At 35.8% G+C, this 20,515-nt stretch overlaps 1 protein-coding gene across 1 annotated transcript; it reads right to left on the minus strand.

Moving 5' to 3' along the window:
- Positions 1 to 771: 771 nt before the first annotated feature.
- Positions 772 to 16,075, minus strand: LOC148954107 (monocarboxylate transporter 10-like). Its single transcript, XM_089086148.1, has 6 exons — positions 15,889 to 16,075; positions 9,075 to 9,226; positions 5,842 to 6,054; positions 3,758 to 3,934; positions 1,544 to 1,640; positions 772 to 932 (listed from the first exon to the last, which is right to left on the minus strand). Exons 1-6 carry the CDS (start codon positions 16,073 to 16,075, stop codon positions 772 to 774), a joined length of 987 nt encoding a protein of 328 aa, XP_088942274.1.
- Positions 16,076 to 20,515: the final 4,440 nt, after the last annotated feature.

The raw sequence follows: 20,515 nt of genomic DNA on the forward strand, positions 1-20,515 counted from the left end.
TCAAGCTTGTCAAAGATCTTAGCGATGGGAAACCACCAAAGATAGAATCAGTTAAAACTGTCTCTGGCGAAATGCTAGAAGATGAAAACGCGCAACTTGATCGATGGATGGAGCACTTCGCAAAGCTATTAAACGCCGAAAGAATCGTCGTTGATCTTACCTAACTACATCCACTCAGCAAATAATATATAAAAAACTACCAGAGCGTTTATCCTCCCTTGGTAAAAGAGATACAAAATGCCTTGCGGAGAATGAAGAACAACAAGGCACCAGGAACCTACGGGATCACATTCGAGCTGCTAAAGTTCGAAGAACTGTCAATGCTACTTTGGCTGCACATGCTGTTCTCCCTCGTCTGATCAACCGAATTGATACCTGAAGAATGGAAGGAAGGGATAATACTTCCTCTGTGGAAGGTGAAAGGTAGCCGTAGTGATTGCTTGAATTACAGAGGAATCACCCTCCTGTCAGCGCATGGCAAACTATTCACCATGATGTTACTTGATAAGAGTATCCAGTTCATTTGTAACTGCCGCCGGATTCAGCAAGCAGATTTCATGCCCAACAGATTCGTGACTGAGCAGATATACACTTTTCGACAGGTCATCGAGAAAACCCGCGAGTTCCAGCGTACAGAATATTTTGCATTTGTTGACTTTCAACTCAATCGACCGTGAGTCCCTTTGGCTGATACTAAAACGAACAGGACTCCCTGATAAATATTGCCGCCTGTTCAAGGCACTCTACACTGGTACAAAAAGGTCCGTTAAGTTAATGGTTGCCAAAGCCCACTATTCGAGACAGATACCAATTGGGACTCAAATATTGCGATAGAGTTCTAGCCAATTGCGACTTTACAGATGATATTGCCCTGATATGCACTTCTGCAGTTGAACTCAAGGCAGCTCTCAATACACTGTCGGAAAGAAGCCCTGAAAGTAGGACTACATATTAGCTGGCAGAAAACAAAAATAATGATCATCGACCCGGCAGGGAATTCGGCCAACTCACTATCATTCAACATATTAGGGCACACTATCGAAGTTGTCAAGTCTTTTACTTACCTTGGATCTGTCGTCTCGGATAACAGCTCAATTGAAATGGAAGTCCAGTCGCGCATCGCAAAAAGCTGCGTCTATTATGGCTCGATTGTGCTGTTCCTTGTGGTCAAAGCCCAACATTAGCGGAAAAAGAAAAATGCGGTTGTACGACACGACCGTAACGTAAGTCCTTCTCTACAGTGCTGAAACTTGGCCGGCTGCTGCTTCTGTTCGTGATGCCATAGATGTTGCCAAACAATCTTCCTAAGATGAATCAAAGGGATCAAGTGGTACGACTTTGTCTCAAACACCCAACTGCTGAAACTAATGGATCAGTCCCCCAACTCTCGTCAGCTCGCCATAAGATTTCTATGGTGGTTTGGCCACTTAATTTGCATTCCAGAAGAAGCACCCGCCAGCATACTTTTCAATCTTGATCCCCCTCAACATGGATCGAAGCGCCCCCATGGAAGACCCCGGTTCAGATAGAGGGACAGCCTTACCCAGTACTTCTCCATGATCGGTACTGATCTCCAAGAAGCAGTCACACTTGCGTTGGACCCTTCGGAATGGAGGCAAAGAGTCATATCTCTCTCTATGCTGGAGCACAAGCAGGAGCCTTAAGTCAAGTAAGTAAGTCGTGTGTATTTGCTTATTCTAACAGTTTTTTTTTCAAATTTTCTCTTGTCTCTTGGTTCATTTATGAAGGAAATTATTGTATAGCTAATATTTCAATTATTTTGTTCCTTTGTTTTTTTCCTAATAAATTAGTTTTTCTTCTTCTCAAAAATGAAACTTTCAGGAATGCATCTAAAGTCCAAACTAGGTCTAATTTAACCTGATCCAAGTCAAAAGCATTTAGGTTTTATGGTGATTTCATGGTGATATGGTGAATACTGGGGTTAAATGTATAAAATTTATTAATATTTGATTCATCCATCAAAAGATACAAGTATATTTACATTTAGAGTCACACTATTTATTCATTATACCATCCAGCATTCAAGTTTTTTCAACTGAAAGTAAGGAGTAAAAATAAAACTTAAAACAATCAGAAATTATTACGCATATGAGGGGGGTGCCCTATCCTCATTACCTAGCTATTTACGCCAAAGTTAGGGTTTTTGTTTCAGTTATTTAAGAATGACTCCTGAATCAAAAAGACCGTTTAATTAGAATAGTAAGTTATTTTATAAGTTCTAAAAGAAATTTTAGCGTAAATAGCGAGGTACTGAGGAGAAGCCTACTTCCCTCACATAATCAATAATTTCTGTTTGTTTACATTTTAATGTTGCTCCTTAGTTTCAGTTGAAAAAGCTTGTTTTTTTAATGTAATTTCTGATCGTTTTTTAAATAATGCCAGGAAATTCAGCACACCTTTCATCAAAAATTCTCTTCCCCCACGAAAATTTCCTTCTTGGAAAGATCCTCCAATGTAACCTCCCTCCACCAGAAAAATGCCTCCTGAAAAACGTCTGTATATTTACCAATAACCCATACTATATGTAAACAATGGGCAAAGTTCTTAGCTTCCAACCCCTCCCCTGGGGACTGTGGGGGGCCCAGTCACCCTCAAGAAAAAGTTATTAGATTTTTCGACTATTCTGAAAAAATGGCTATCCCAAAATTTTGATTTGATGACTTTGGGGAAAAATGAGCGTAGGAGGTGGGTTAGCTGCCCTTCAACATTTTTGGTCACTTAAAAAGGGCACTAGAACTTTTGATTTCCAATCAAACAAGCCCTGTCCAAAACCTTAACGATTACTTGTTCAATATGATTGACCCTGCAAAAAGACAAAAACAATTTTTGTTTTACAGTTTTGTGATCTTTTTTCTGGCAAAAAAAATGCAAAATTCACATTTTTTTACATTGGAAATTGAAATCTCTACAGTAGCATTCTCTGGTATGCTGAATCTGATGGTGTCATTTTCACTAAGATCAAAGGATGTTTTGGGGATATTTTCCCTTTTTTTCAAAAATTGGGCAATTTTTTTCAGACTTAGATGAAAATTTGATTTCTTTTTTATGTATCTATTGTTTTCTAGACCCTGTTTCTTAGGTTTTTGTTTACTATTGAGCTGCATCGTTCCTTACTTACAGTTTGTTAAACCACAAACTGTTTGACAGCTTAGATATTTCATCAAATGAATGGTTTTGTAACCTTTCTGCAGCACATACTCATGCAAATTTGCTGAGTTTTCTCCTTCTTCTTCTATTTGTATTTTTTTCCTATTTAGCGATTTAGAGTTTTTCATGGAATTTTTCCTATTTCAGTCTGTTCAGATGCCCAATCGGTATCACAGGATAATCGATTGGTTTTCCCCATAGTACCAATAGGTTTTGGGGCTAGGAATTATTTTTAGTTTCCCTATAGCACCGATCGGTTTTTTGTGCGTCATCAAGCAAAAATGATCAAGCGTTTTTAAAAGTGAAAAGCATGTCAACTATTAAGCATGCAGATTTGTTGTAATGCTTTGTATACAACTAAAAGGAAAGAGGAAGATATTTGGCAAGAAATGCAGTTGGCTTAGAGACTTCCTGTGCAAGTGTGTGTTATCTGTGAATTTTAGGGAAATTTTTGTACCTATCATTTTAACACTTTCCCCCTTGTACTGATTGATTTTTCCACTGCTTTTTTCAATGTTTTTGAACGGACCATTGGGGTTTTGATGATTGCCTATGGCTATAAATTTAAAATAAAGTCAATTTTTCTTACCAGGTGGGTGTAGGGGACAAAGTAGCCAAGCATAGAAATGGGTATTCCAATAACCCAAATTATGTATCTTCTATTTTTCCACACTTCTCTATTGAAAATTGGTCTTGATTCTCCTGATTTTGGTATATCATAAAACAAAGAGCACAAAACAAGAATGAACAGCATTCCAGCTGTGACCTACAAAGAACAAAATATCGTAATGAACTCTGAATAAAATAATTAGAATCCTTCTCTTGAATACAATTGTATTTTCTTAGACATGGCTCCTAGCCGATTTTGTAGTCGAGTCCTAGCCAAATGGTTAGCACGCTAGACTTGACATCCTTTGCTCGTGAGGACAGGGATTCAAGTCCTAGCGTTGCTGGTTATTTGGTATAGAGCAGGGATCAGTGGTGGGACTCTGTAAGCTCAGCCAGAGTCGACCCAGCTCTAAATGAATACCTGGAGAAAACTTGGGAAGGTAAACAGAAAGGTTGTGCAAAAGCACAGGATGGCTGGCCCCCAACCCCTCCTCCAGTACTCCTTCCTGGCTGAAGGGTTATGAAACGGAAATCTGCACCACTGGTAGGAACTGTAAAGTTCAAGGCGGCATCTTTTTTTAAGATCAAAGCACATTATGCATGTTTTCACGGTCCTGAGTTAGATATAATGCCAGAATCAAACCATTGTCTCATTTTTTGATAAAAAAAAAACATTGTTCATGAATGGCATTTGCTTTTCCTTCATTTTGACGTCACATTTGTGCGAGAAAAGCAGAAGATTGAAATAGCAAGAAATGAGCTTGAAAAGCGTATGAAAACTCTAATCTATTCCCACATATTGCCTACTAATAGGCCTACTACATCTTTGTATCTTTTGCCATGTTATTGAAACAAATATAAAACTACTGTTCCAAAGTCCCATGTTATTCAATTTCAAAAAATTTTGCCTTAAATCTTCACGGTGATTGATCACTCAAAAATTAGCTTGAAAGCTGAACAGCATTTAACTCGAGTAATCATGAACGGATATATTATTGGTGTTATGTACGTGTGCAATTTTGATTACACACGTGTAACTATAGTGTGGCACGGGCGTTGGATTACTGGGTGTTTTCTTTAATCTATGGTCAGGAGGAACATAAAAAACTGACAAGGCTTGGACCCTCAGCTCTCAAGATGAATAGGATAATTCATTATCCAAATCCATCCAAACTGAAGATTAAAGAAAAACAAAATAAAAAGTGAAAAAAGCGTACCGGTATATATCAATGCCAACTAATTAACGAACTAATCATCTTCAATTTCTAAAAAAAAATAGTTTTCAAAAAGAGTAAAAAAGTAGCTAAAATGTTTTTTTAATAATTAATCCATTCAGAATTTTTAGGAAATAAAAACAAATTATTGATAACAGTTTATCATAGACACAAAACTGATTCTAGTTGGTAAAAGAATGAACCAATATCAGACTAGATTAGGGTCTTTAATTAATGTTTTCTTTTTAATTTATAGCTTACAGTTTAAATATGTTTTTTTGTTTTTTTTAATCATAGACTACTTTCACTACAGATAGTACAATGGTTCGCAGTAAAACTAGGAATGAATTACAGCACTATGACACCGTGCAATACACATACCCTTTAGATGATATGCACTGCATACAAACAGTGTCTCCACTTCAACCGATTTTTCGGAGATCTACAGAATTCCCAATGCATCTCCCGACAAAATAGAAGATATAAAACTACCCGAAATCTACAGAAAACTCGGAATCCCAGGAAATTTTACTTTGAGGTTTGTTTGTATGGCTGTAGTTTTGGCTGTTTGTTGTTCTTTTTTTCGTATTGCAGTGGTTTGTGTTCTTTTTGGACAAAGCTGTATTAATTTGTATATCTTTTCCAGTTTTAAGGATAAAAATGAGCTAAGACTTTATGTTTTTCCTTTATGATTTGTGAATATCGGTTCGAGGATAGTGGTTAAAAAAAACAACAAATAAATAAATAAATTTTCCGCTCGGTTCAAAGTCCATCGTTGAAGAACTGCTGAACGTGGTACTTATTCTTATTGGTAGCAATTTACCGATTTAGTTTGAAAGAGTTTAAATACCTGAAATGTTTGTGCAAGTCCAAAAGAACCAAATAATGGCTCTAGGATGAAGGGAAGGACCACAGTGGCAACTGAGCTACCAGTGGCTAAAATCCCATTAACCAATCCAAGGTAGCGGTCAAAATAATGGCCCAGCACAACCACAGCAGGGCTATACACAAGGCTCGCACCTCCTCCAAATAGTATTCCATATGTCAGATATAACATTTCGATCTGAAAAGATGTACTATCTTATAAATTATGCAAAGTATCGTCGTTTAGAGCAAAATTCGAAAGTGTGCTCATGTAGCAGTAAAATTATCAAATCACCTGTAAATAATGCTCGAGCTGCACCACACTGGCACCTATAAGAAAAGTTAGAACATACATATGGCTTGTTGTTTTCCTTGATTTTCACGTCTCACTTGTACTACTGAAGCAGAAAATTTAAATAGAAAAACATGTTATTAAAGCTTTTTTGGTAGTCCAAGGCCGTATCCATGCAGGGATTGCTAGTTTTGAACCCCTCCCTCAAAATGTTTGTTTGACTTGTGAAAAAGTAACAAAAATGTATGCTAACAAATTTTCGGTGAGGTCTATTAATTTATTGTTTTATTAACCCTCCCCTAAACAGATATCCCACATACGGCCTTGTGTTCGCCCAAGCTGATATCTTTTCTAATTAAAAAATCTGAAATCTTCACACCTATTGGTCAATCATTAGTTTTTACGCTTCAAAGTTGAACAGTGTTCAACTCGAGAAATTAAGAACGAGATACGTAAGTAGCATTGCAATCGTGCATAATTTTGATTTTATTCTCAAATGACCCAAACGTGACCGAAACATAAATCATTAAAAGCAAAAAGTGTACTCATTCCCGTTATATACAAACTTTATATACTACTTAGGAGGCAGGAAAAAAGCTTTAGCATAACAACCGTATCTAAAGTTAACAATTACCACCCGTAATAAGAAAGAAGGAAAAGAATTAATTAATATCAATATAACAGAAATAAAATTGAAAGGGAGCAGAGGGAGGGAAAAAATAAAGAAAGAGATAAGATTTTCAGTTTTTTTGGGAGGGGGAATATTTTAAAAAAGTGTGCATAACAAGCATCTGTAGGACTCATATTTTTAGAAGGGGTATTTGACAATTACATAAGTTTATTTAAATATCGACGAAGAACACACTGCCTTTCAATCATAAACAGAAACAACAGGTAGAAACTATTTTATTTCACTTGAATGAATTGCCTCATTTTATCTATAAGTCCTGGTTGAACTTGTTTGAAGTGAGAATACTAGGACTACTTTACGGACATTTTTAGTTTTAAAGGTCGTACTTTCATGTAAGTTTTATTGTATATTCGTTTGTGCTTTGCTGAGGACAGCCTTTGGATTTAGGGTCGAAATGTTAATTTGAGGTTAGAGTTTCACTGTCTTATAAAAATAAATTACCAATTGTTCTACCTATGGCTTGCATTCATTGTGGATTTATTTTTGTTTTTATCATTAATTCAGTTACAATTAATTTTTCTATAATAATTTTTCAGCATAACCTACATCAAGACTGTTACACTTTCACATGCAATGCTATCACCCTTTTCATTATTTTTGAATTTTCAAACCCCTTTATGAGCCATGTTTTGCCTACGTCCTTTTCTTCATAATTGTTATTAAAATAAATCCCCTTCAACTTTCAACCCTTCTTTAAGTTTGGGAAACACAAAAAAAGGTCAGATGGGACTATATTCGGACTTTAAAATAGATGACGCAGTAATTCATACCGAGATTCTCTCAAACCTTCTTTTATAATGTGTGAAAAACGTATCATGCCGTTGTCAAGAACGAAGAGGACTCCCCGATGGCACTCTCATGAACACTTTTTAGATAATTCTGCCCTCAATTTCCTAAAAATTTCTACACAAACGGCTTCTCGGACAGTTTATCAACCTTCTAACAAGTTTACAATACAACTCCTTCTGAGTTCCAGATAGCGATGGCCATTACCTTGTTGACAGAAATTGTGCGTATTTTATAAATACTTTTTTTTAGGGCGTCGACAATTGTCGATGGCTCAAATTCCAGGGCCTTTTTACACGGACAGTTATTAGGCCTTTCGCCCGACCTCACGGCATCTGGGATCGAATCCTATTCCCAGACCTTGTATTGCCAAGCAGAGATCGATCCACTACGCTACCATAAATAAAACGTGTTTAATCTTTTACTAATTAGTTGAAATAATTTCACCAACTTATCAATACTATCTAGCAACTCGATTTTACATATTCTGAAGTCGAAGGACTGTATCTACACCCTTGTGCTGTGGTAGCTCAATAAAATTTGATCATTATTAAATTTATTTTTTATGCTTCAATTTTAGGCTATTGGGTTTTTAGGATGAAAATTACTCAGGATTGTATTTCTGGTACATGTTATGCTGCCGTAACTATTTAATTATGTTATATTATTTGCTCATGGTGAAATTTCTGTCGTACCTGTTGGCTGCTGATGCTTTGCTGCAACCTTACAGTGAAAATGACCCATAGACATCTTCGGTCAAGAAAACACACGCCCTTCCCCAATTAACACTGCTAGCAAGGGTGCCTATAAGGTAGGGTGCGTCCAAGAACGTGCCTCCAGGATTTTTTTAGGGAGAGGGGGAGAGAGATTAAGAAAAATTTAAAAACGCATAAAAAATTTATTTATATTCAGTTTTGCTACTTTTTCTGGAGTTGGACAAACATTTTTGAGGGAGGAGTTCATAACATTTTGAGAGGGGTATTTCCATAACTGGTTTTTGGGCTTTGTGTGTAATTATAGGGGAGGGAATTCACCCTTTTTACACCTTCTCTAGACGGGTTCGTCTTAATGGGCCTTTTTTGATTCTCACGTGCCACTGTTTTTGTTTTTCTGGTAAGCTTATTTAACTAATTGTCAAAAATTATACTATAATGGAGGTTCCTACTTTAGAGCCCAGCCCCTTTTGCGCCCAGTTGCCAAACTTGCTTAAGGAGACGCTATATTCCAGACATCCTAGATTTTCTAGACATTTTCTAGACATTAGAAATTAATGATATCCAGACTTTAGTGCTAATCTATCTACATATGAGAAAATGGGGCTTAAATTATTAAAAAATTTCTTGGGAGGTGGACAAAACAGAAGCTTTAACCATAATGGGATGGAGGAGGAGGGGTTGTCAGTGTGCCTGCCTCAGACGGCAGTAATAGCTGTAGAATAGGCTAATGTTACCTTATTCAATGCATACGCAGATGTTACCATTCCACTGACAGCCATCATCCCTCCCAGCATGGCTGTTTTTTTGGCACCAACGAGATCGATGAGTATTCCAGCTACTGGAGACATGAGAAATGTCATCCCAATTGAAAGTGAACCGACAAAAGCTAGAAAAGATCCGTGCGTGACTAATATATTTAAAAAAGTTAAGGATTTTTTTGTGCCACCTGGGACCTTTTTTAATGTGTTTTTTACGATTACTCTCGAGTGAAAGCAAGCTCCGTTGAGCTGTATTGCATTGTATTCCTGAAAAGTTGTTCAAATGAATGTCTAGCTAGAATAAAAGGCCAGAAAACTGTGTCTTTGAAGCAGTGTTACCAGATACTTGGTACGATTCAGGCCATCCATTTAAGTGAAAATGTTTCAAAGCGTTATTTTCGAGCAGAAATCTGCCAAAAGTAAAGTTTTTCGAAAGATTTACTTTGAAAAAGAAATCAATGATAGGAGGTTGCCTTTTATGGAAGTATTTCTTGGAAATCTATCTGGTCTTGAAAGTGAGAAAAATTTATGAAGAAAAACTTCACCGATATTGCTGAGAAAACCTCCCAGAACAGCTAAATACTTAATCATATATTTGTGGCTATGTTCATAAAATGATATGTCACTGTTGTCAGCTATGGAAAAAATCTTGGGAAGATATTAGTGACAAATCAGGTCTTAAAGTCTAAAACATGTCAGTCAGGAATACACAATGGAAAGCCAGCCTAGTGAATCAGACCCTCCAGTGAAAATCATTGCGGATGTTAACTGGAAAAAATAAATTATTTGACGATTTATTAAACCTTCATTGTCTTTACCACCTTTATCTCTACAAAATGGTACTAGTAGTTTTATTTCTGCCATGATCCCGTAAACATTTTCAAAAGCACTATCCACCTAATAAAGTTGGAGATGTAAAGTCAAGAGAATAGTAAAATTCATAGTTTGGCTTAAAGCTATGAAGCAATAATTAAAATTTTTATTTTACTATAATTTAAAAAATTAATTTAAATTTTACAGACCGCTGGTGGGAAATATGTTCCAATTGTAGCTTGGGATCGCTTTCTAACTTTTATTAATTCTTGTCAGCTTAGTAACATACGGTCTGGCAGTTTTGTGCTAGTCGGGAGTATCAGTGAAAAACAAAGATGACTTCCCAAGCCAGAGCACAAACTCGCATTTACACTTGGGATTGGGAGCAGCCTAAGCATAAATCTCTTGGCCGATGCGTATCACTTGAAGTATGCGACTAGGTCACTTGATAATATCTCTTGAAATGCAGGTCTTGAAACACTAGATATGCATATGAACCTCACTTCATACAACATTTTTCAAATTCCCATAAATTTATTTCCAAACTTTTACGATTAAAATTAATCAAAATAATAGTTACTCTTCTCGAATCAGCTTCAAATGGTTATTTTTTCTCACTTGACAGTTTTTTTTAATCCCGTTAAAAAGGGCCGTGATTCGTTCTTTACTAGGGTTACTCCTACTTTCGGAAACCATCATGTTAAATCATCTCTAGAGATATGTTCAAGTGAAGATGTTTCGATGGACTAAGGCACAATTGCTACATTCTCTGAAGAATAGGCTAAATAAGTGAGGTTCATATGCTCCATTCCCTCAAAAATGAGTTTTTTAATGAGTTCTTTAATAAAAAGCAAAAAATTTCCCACACTGAGCCCAAAACTAAAAACTAAAACACAATAGATAAGCAAAGACTTTTATTGCAGAAACCAAGTTCATTATTGTCATTTGTGCCAGGAAATATTACTAACGGAGTTTTTTTTATGGCAGCAAGATAAAATAAAATAAAACGATTGGATAGGGTGTAGATAGAATGTTTTTTACCGTACCTAGTCATATAAACATTTAATGAACTTCTGGACCGAGTCAGAGCCAGGAACGAAATTCAATGTATATATGTTTCTTTAATTTACATAAAGTCAGCCCATCACAGAGCTGCGTTTTCAATTCTTAGCCGCAGGGAATAGACACTTTATACAAACTTATTTTCTGTCCCAGCTAACCTGAAACTAAATAATCAGATAAATCCTTTAATGAATCAAATATAAAAAATAAAGTTTTTTTAAACTGAAAGTAAGGAGCAACTATAAACCTTAAGGTAAACAGAAATTTTTGCGCATATGAGGGGTTGCCTCCTCCTCAATACCTCGCTCTTCAGGCTAAAGTTCTGTAGTACTTTTAAAAAGCTTCTTATTGTCTTAATTATACGGCCCTTTTGTTTTAGGAGTCGTTCACAAGGTATCGGGACAAAAAGTCGAATTTAAGCGTAAAGAGTAAGGTATTGAAGAAGAGAAAGCCCCTTTATATATGTAATAATTTCTGTTCGTTTTAAGTTGTATTTTACTCCTTACTTTCAGTTGAAAAAATACTTTTTTTTATTTAACTTTTGACCGTTTTTAAAATAATTTGGGAAGTACGGCTCCCCTCTATGAAAGATTCCATCCTTTCACGGAAAATCCCTCCATAGAAATACCCCCCACGTAAAATACCCCCGGCGACCAGGACGATTCTCGCGGACAATTCCAAAGGCCCCAATAAAGTAGGCTTTCTATGGCTTCTTCAGTTCTCACTGAAAATTACCCCTGCAGCATTCTTGCAGACGATTCCGTCTGAAAAATTCTTTTTAACACACTTCTATTTGAAAAAGATTTTAATTTTTGATTGTTTTTCATATCATTCCGGAAATCACCCTTCGTGAAACTTTATTCTGAAAATCCCCCCCCCCTCCCCAGGAAAAATTTGCACCCACATAAAATTTCCTCATGGAGAATTTCTTCCACAGAAAGTTCCCTCATGGACTACTCCTCCCGTGGAACCCTCCTCACCGTGGAAAGATCCTCTAGACAATTCAAACCCGGTGAAAATTTACCCCAGACAATTGCCCTTAACATCTGTACAAGTTAAACTGGGTCGGCAAAGGGAAAGAAATACAAATAAAAAGAATTTCGTATAGGAATTCTGGCAAATTCCCCCCGTGTAAAACTTTCCTTGAAGATTTTGCCCCCTGGAAACTTCTCTCCCATGCAAAATTCTCTTTGTAGAAATTCGCCCATCAGACAATTTACTTCAACCCTCCAAGAAATGTATGTTTACTTCCCAATAACAAACACTTTACGCAAACAGTGGGCAAATTTCATAACTTACAGACCTTTCCCCAGGGGCTGTGAGTGGTTATGTTATCCCCAAAGGCATAATTATTGGACCTTTAAATTATGTTAAACAAAATGGCTCTCTCCAAATTTGGATCTGACGACTTTGTGAAAAAGGGGCGTGGGAGGGGGCTGGTTGCCCTCAAATCTTTTTGGTCAACTATAAAGAGCACTAGAACTTTTAACTTTTGTTCGAGTGAGCCCTCTATCTGTGTTCTAAGATGTTTGGTTTGATACGATTTTTCCTAGGGAAAAGAAAAGAAAAAAAAAACACAAATAAATATGCGTAGATGATCTTTCTTCTGGCAAAATAAAATACAAAATTCCTCATTTTTCCAGATGGGAGAATGAAAGCTCTACAGCAAGGTTCTCTGTTACGCTGAATCTGTTGCTGCAATTTTCATTAAGATTCCTTGAATTTTTTTTTTTTGGGGGGGGGCCCTTTTTAAAAAATCAGGCAGTTTTTTCAGGGTCGTAGTTTTTGATGGGTAACACTAAGCTTAATGAATCTTATATATTTAGAATCAGCACAATAAGACAAATCTTTTGATTTGTTTATTGATGTCAAAATTCTGTTTTTTAGAGTTTCAGTTACTGTTAAGCCGAGTCGCTCCTACTTTACAGTTTGTTACCACAAACTCTTTGATGGTTTTAGGTAAATTTCATTTTGAATGAGAATTTTCTTATCTTAAATTTTCCAGGAAAGAGGAAATTTTTACTGGAACGTCTTTGGAATTTTTTCGACTGTTATTAACAAGCAGTAGTTCGCAAAAGAAAGACTTTTTAGGCTTCTTAGATGCAGCATAAAAGGATAAAAACCATCTACAACCAATGATGGCGCATAGAGCGTCAAATCGACATTTGAGTTGCTAAGTCTATTTTACAAGGACAGGTAGCAGGCATTTCGCCCTGCCTTATGGCAGCCAGAATAGAAGCTCGGGATCTGTATGGCTAAATCAGAGCATCGATCAGCTACAGCACCACGCAACCAGGGCCCGGAAAGTCATTCTGGTAATAAGATTTTTGTGGAAGCATGTCCATAATAATTCAAACAAGAAGCAGAAGAAGAGATAGAACTTGCAACACTGCGGTACATAAAGCCTTATGGATTACCGTTGCTACTGATTCACACACGCAGCAGTCGCTGAAAAACTGTTTAAAATAATTAAATCCTATTTTTTATAATCAAAATAAGTTTTGACTTGTTTTTTTTTTTACTTTTCTTGATTTTTTTCGGGATTTTTTTCTAATATATGACTTGATTTTTTCTTCTCTTGTCTGCATTCTCAGTCACAACTTAATCATAACATAGTGACGTCATTCCGGCACACACCCAAATTAACAATTGATACGTCGATTTCCGGGGTTTGGTCGCAAAAAATATTCCACAAGAGAGAGATTAGGGTTCACCGAAGGTCTTTGCCTTTTATGTACGTTTGGTCGACACAAGATTTCTAAACGTTCTATGTAATTGGTAATAGTTAATTTTCTATTAACACAGTTTTAACCCCTTAATGATGTACTATCTTACGCTTAACCCTTGGTTCACACTTATGCGTCTTCTTTATGCGAAAAAACTGTTGTTTTTTCGAGATCGTTGTTTTTTCGAGTTGTTTTTTCGATTGTTTTTTCGAAATTTTATCCGTTTTCTTGTGGCAAATTTATGCGTCATAATGGTTCAACGGCTGCGTTTATTTATGTGTACTGAGCCGTTAGAAAACAAATTCGTTATTTTGAACTGAAGCCCTTTTTGAACCTTACAATGCAAATAGCTGAGAAACTAGTAATATTTGTGAAAAGTCGTCCATTAATATATGACAAAGGACGTGGGGGCCATTCAAGAAACGTCTAATCCATATGAAATCTGGGAAAATTTCCAGGGTACTATCCAATTATGCGGGCCTCTCTGGTTAATCACTATAGAGTAGGCAAAATCCGTCTTTGACGTCTTAACTGTTATAGAGTAGGCAATGACAGCAAGGTTTTCATTGCGTATACGATATTAAACTGTCGGTTTTTGGGGTTTAGGGGGGGGGTAGCTAGGTTAGGTTACGTAGCAATGCTTTACGCCCCATCCCCCCTAATGTGCAAATATATAGCCCAAATTTGTTTATAAACTGTTATATATTCATCCTATTCTATTTTATTCATTAGTATTAACCAAACTTGACTTTTTGGAGAGTTCCGCATAATGGGATAGTACCATTTTCAGGAATATGAAAATAAAAGCTAAAGATTGTGTTATCTATCAGGAATAGGCAGGGCCAGATTTAAAGCTTTCACGCTTCTAGGCCCAAGCGTTTTTGCCGCTCCGTTCTTGCGAGATTTCCAGGGAAATCCCCGAGGACTGGGGATAGTGGAAGCACTGAACAAACATAACTGATGAGCCAAAAACAATTACAGAGAGAGTTAAAACTGAAGTCTCAGATGCCATTCTTGGGTGACATTTGACAGTTTATAAGGGGCCATACAATTCCTGTGTTGTTTTAAAATTACTCTTGCGTGATTAGGCAGCGCGATGGCGGACTAAACCTGGCACTTTGACGATAACTAACATCAGTTCATTTTTTGTTAAGAAAAAAAATCACTCATTGATAACTTATTACGCCCCCTGGCAATGTGTGCCCCTAGGCTCGGGCCTAGTGGGTCTCTTGGTAAATCCTGGCCTGGGAGTAAGTAGCCTAATACAGCCTAGCCATTTGAATATATTTTCTGAGCTTCTAGAGGTGATTTAGCCTATGCCCAAGGCCGTAACCAGGGGTTGAACCCCCGGCCTGATTTTTTGTCCTACTCGTGAAACCGTAACTATATACATATAAAAAATGTTTGATGAGTTTGATTTTTTTTTGTCCCCCCCCTCCGACCCCAATATCCCCAAACTTAAACTTGAGGAAACTAAGACATTTTATTTCTGTTAAATATTATAAATCTACTATATTTACATGATATTAATTGGAAGCTTGCGCACATAGAATTAAGCTCCTAGAAAACATTTTTAAAGGCCTTGAAGTACCACATTTTTTGTCCCCCGAACCCATCTTAGGTCAATTCCTACTTGAAAACCGCGATTTTCTAAGATTTGTCTTTTGGAAGTTTGATAATTATCAACTTCTTAGGGCAGTATCAAATTTCCTTCAGTGTTGCCAGGTTGAGCGTAAATTATATATGCCAAACTAATTAGATAAATTTGACAATGCTCCTCATCCATAGAAATCCATATTTTCACAATCCGTTGATTTTCAGAGACCACAACGCCTTCAAAGGATAACTGAAATTTCTTAAACTTTCTGCAATGGCGCCAATTCACGAAAATATTTTGTTCGGGCAAAATATGTTTTTCAAATCTAGGAGTAATTTTTTCTCAATTTTTTTCCCACTGAAAATACCAAAAAGGCAGATTTTTCGATAATAATAAAATTTATTTTTATAAATTTTATAAGATTTATTTTTATATATTTATTTTCATTTTTATATATTATTTTATTTTCATTATTTTACTTTATTTTTATATATTTATTTTTTAAAATTTATTATTTGCCCCTTTCCCTCCTAAAAAGTAATTGAAGAGTCAAGGGAACTAAGTGCCTCTTACAAAACATAAATCTACTTACATATTTTTGCGACAACATTCTGACCATCTGATTGACTTAGCTCAGATTTTAGTTGTTCGGATATTAGACCAAAACAATTATGAATTCCAAAAATCAAAAAATTGGACATAAAACATGCTATCACAATAATCCATCCTTTCGCAGATTTATCTTTGGCCGAATTCAGTTTTACTGTTTGTGTTTCCATTCTAACCTAAATAAGTAGTAACTTATAAAAACGGATACTGCTGTGCTTATATACTCATTTCAAAAATCGCCGCGAGTTGCTAAAAGCTTTTTCCATGATATAGTTTCCCAGCTAATGTTTTGGATTAACCCGTTTAGCTGCTCCTGCATGACGCAGATTCAGCTTTTTAGGTCTTATTAGACGAGCCGGCTATCAACACATACAACAGCCTACGAAAGTGGTGATGCAAGCAAGGACATAATTTTTTAGGTTTCAGAAATGGGGCAACAACAATATTTTTTAATTTTGAACCCCCATCCCCCCCCCGTCTTCTTCAAAAACTATTAGCTCTCGCTCTGCCAAAAGTTTATTGAAACTGGTATAATGCCAAAGGGTTTTTCGGCAAAAATAGTTAGTCTAGCATAACTTGTTCATCCAGATTATTTGTCCAAAACACGAGTATCCACAAAACGTTTCCAAGGATACGTGGGAGGGGGTATCAGGTAATATTTTTCAAGAGGGACACTAAAACAGTATCAAAACATATCTTAAGCTCTTACCTGTAGAGATATCTTAGCAGGAATAAGTCTTCAGTCACCCTACTGTTTTTCGCTTTTACATCCAGCATCAGCTATTTTAGCTTAATTTTACATTTTATGGCCTTTTAATATATTTTTGGTGTGTTCGATGAATATTTAAAATCTGATTTAGCCAAATCACTGTCACTCTTTAGACTTTAAGTTTGATCAATATAAATTCGTCAGTAATGCACCTTATTGAAAAAAGAAGTTAAAGTCAGGAAAAAAATATAGCTGACAACACCGTATAATCAGGAACAACGAGGTCCAAGACACGGGCCCAGGAATAGATTCTGCACCTCTCTTATTCCACCAACCTTTATTCTTTTATATTGGCACGGTAACAATGCAAAATAATGTCGCAAGTCACCTCTCCCCTCTATAAGTCTCACTAGTCGAAAAGTTAATTTTTCTGAATCAGGCTTTTAAGAGTTTTATTTTTTTAAATTGATCGGGAAGTATAATCGTTTCGCTTATTAATTTGCTATTACAAAAATGGTCAAATACTCTTTTGGCGCCAGGGCAGCCAGGCATATGCATAGGAACGTCTTTGGGAGGGCACATACTAGGTGGTAGGACAAAGCCGTGTCCAGAGAGATTACCAGGTTTGAATCCCCCCTGAAATATTTGTCCGACTCGTAAAAACGTAACAAAAATGTATATAAACAAATTTTGATACATTTTGAAGACTTTTTTGTGTAAAACACCTCCCTAAAAATACCCACCTCCCTCCAACACAAATCCGGCATATGCCTTTGGCGAGGGGGTGTAATTTGTGAAAATTGAAATTTTTAAAAATATTTTAGGATTACTTCAATCACGAGAAGCCTACGTGCCTGTAGATAATAGAATTGTAAAAACGACTAATATTATAATCTTGTTCTCCAAAATATTTTGTGCTTAAAGGAAGAGTGAAAAATCTTCTTTAAAATTGCTTTATTAAATTGGGAGAAAATAATCGGGTATTTTTCAAACCACGGGAAAGCGTGGTTACGTTATGCAATTTCTGTTTTCTTTTACGATATGGGTCTTAAATACTTCGATGGGTTTATGTTTCCGAGAAATAGAGGTGAATGTTTTTGTCGTTCACAAAAATAAATGGAACTACCAGCATCAGGTTTTAAGATTTTTCCCGTCTCATATAGCATATCGAGAAGAAACCATTGTCATAATATCAAGTTAATTTGTGACTTCTTTCACTGTTAAGTCATTCTGCTTGTGGTATTTGCTTACGCATTTCAAAATAACCCGTTTGATCCAGCAAAATTTAAACACATCAATGGCAAAAAAAAAAGAAGTTATAACTAACTGAAATTTCAAGCAGGAGGCTATGCGGTGGGTTGTTCACTCTTGATTTATGGGAGCAACATTTGTATAAATGCTAATGGGATGACGCTCTAAGCTCTAGACCTCTCCTTTTATGGGTTTGATTTCTTCTTCGAGATCTCGACAGTCCTCTGCCGAAACCTACCGTCAACTGCCCCCGAGTAGCAGGGTCGCCAAGTGCCAACGTCTAAAAAGAGTGCAAATCAAGGCTAAAAAAAGGGAAAAAAAATAAAAAGAGGTAAAAAAAAGTGCGTTTCACACGAAAAAAGTGCAATTTGACAACTCTGTTCCTTGGATTAAATGTACTTCTGACGAATATGTCAACTCCTGACTCTTAAAGTAAATAAAAACTTACACCCAAAAAGAGTGATTTTAACTCCTCCGCATCCTCTCTGAGGTAAAAAAAAGAGTACATTTCACACAAAAAATGTGTAAGTTGGCAACCCTGCCGAGTAAGGGTTACTTAGTAGAGAAACTACACGAAATTTTGATTTTGAGATAAAGATGGACTTCGCATAGTCTCAACATGGCGAGAACAGTGGCCCAGTCAGTATTCTTCTATTTGTTATTCATTCTGAGATGTGATCTTTTACAAGATTCCACCGGTTCCCCATAGCCAAAACTAAGTATGGACGTTCCAAAATTATGAGATTTAGCATCAACGTCCAGACTAAAACGGGATGCTAAAGATGAGAAAAGAACTGACTTAGGAAAAGCTATGAACGAAGTTCTGCATCTGAATTTATTTCTCCAATTAAAAAAATGGAAGAAATCACTACTTTGCAGTTTAAAAATACAGATATTAGTTTTTGGCAGAGAACAGCCAAGCTATAGCACACGAGCAAAACGATGGAATTTTGTCATATTTTAGTCTTATAAAATTCAGTTACAATGGAAATAAAGTGAGAACACATAACAACCAGCAAGATTATTTTAATCGTATAGAGCATAATATATATATATATATATATATATATATATATATATATATATATATATATATATATATATATATATATATATATTATATATATATATATATATATATATATATATATATATATATATATATATATATATATATATATATATATATATATATATATATATATATATATATATATATATATATATATATATATATATATATATATATATATATATATATATATATATATATATATATATATATATATATATATATATATATATATATATATATATATATATGTATATATATATATATATATATATATATATATATATATATAGATATATATATATATATATATATATATATATATATCTTGATCGGATATTTAACCCGTTATTATTTAATTTCCTTTCATCTTAATTATATAACGGAAAGGCAATACTGTCGAGAACATTGTTCTATGTAAAGATTCAGGCATTTCAGACTTTATTTCAGACATGGCTGTCATTCGGCAGGGGGGAGGGGGATTTGGAAAGTGTGAAAATGTATGAACTTGTTGAAAAGTACAAGGAAATTTGCAACAGATATTGAGACTGCCTCACGAACGTGCCGATGTTGGTCTAAGCCCAGGGCCGATTGAAAGCTTCGACCCTCCATTTTTGCGAGTTTTTCGGGAAAATCCTCAAAAATTCGGGGATAGTGAGAGCACTGAATAGAACCCAACCGATAAACCAAAAGTAATGAAAGAGATAGGTTATACCGAACTCTCAGCTGCCATTCTTGGGAGACATCTAACAGTTTACAAGTGGCGACGGAATTCCTCTGTTATTTTAAAATAATTTTTCTGTGAATAGGCAGCGCGTTGGCGGAGTGCACCTGGCACTTTGGCGATAAATCACATAGTTCAGTTTTTGTTAAGGAAAACATCACTCAGTGATAATTTATTGCGCCCCCTGGCAATGACATTTTGCGGACCTAGTTGGCCTATTGGTAAATCCTGGCTTGGCTACACCCCTTCCCTCCAATGCATAAGTTTTTATGTTCAGTTTTTATTTTCCCTTGGCCTCTTAAATTTCAAGTCTCTTAAAAATACAGAAGACGTAAAAATCAAGAGATTGTCGCCTCCTCCCCTGTATCCATCTTAAGTTTATTCATACCTGAAAACCGCGACGTTAGTAGTAATCAATGTTATACTTTGCGTGCGCCCTTAGCAATTTCTATGTTATGCTATAGAAGCTCTACACCTTTTCAAAGAGAGTGAGTATCCTCTCACATGGCCTTATACTTCTACGAGACATATAGGTAAACATTTCTACAGGGCATATACACCTTTTCAAAGAGAGTAAATATAACTTGATTGGTGATTGGGATTTAAATAATAGCAATAGTTTTCTTTACAATTCATAATAGTATGAGAATTAAATTCAACGAGAGTAATTTATTTGAGAAGATGTTAGTAGAGAAAAATGAATGGTGCATTTACATTATTGGAGATTAATGATGGAGTCTACAATAGCAGCAACGATATACGAGTACCCTTTATGGCTGTGGCAAAAACTGCTGGTTATAGATTATATCGTGAATGGGATACTATGTATGCCAGATACATGATATTATTAAGCA

The sequence above is a fragment of the Artemia sp. Qi Xiang Cuo genome, chromosome 3 (assembly GCF_049724085.1).
Source record: "Artemia sp. Qi Xiang Cuo chromosome 3, ASM4972408v1, whole genome shotgun sequence".
Lineage (NCBI taxonomy): Eukaryota > Metazoa > Arthropoda > Branchiopoda > Anostraca > Artemiidae > Artemia > Artemia sp. Qi Xiang Cuo.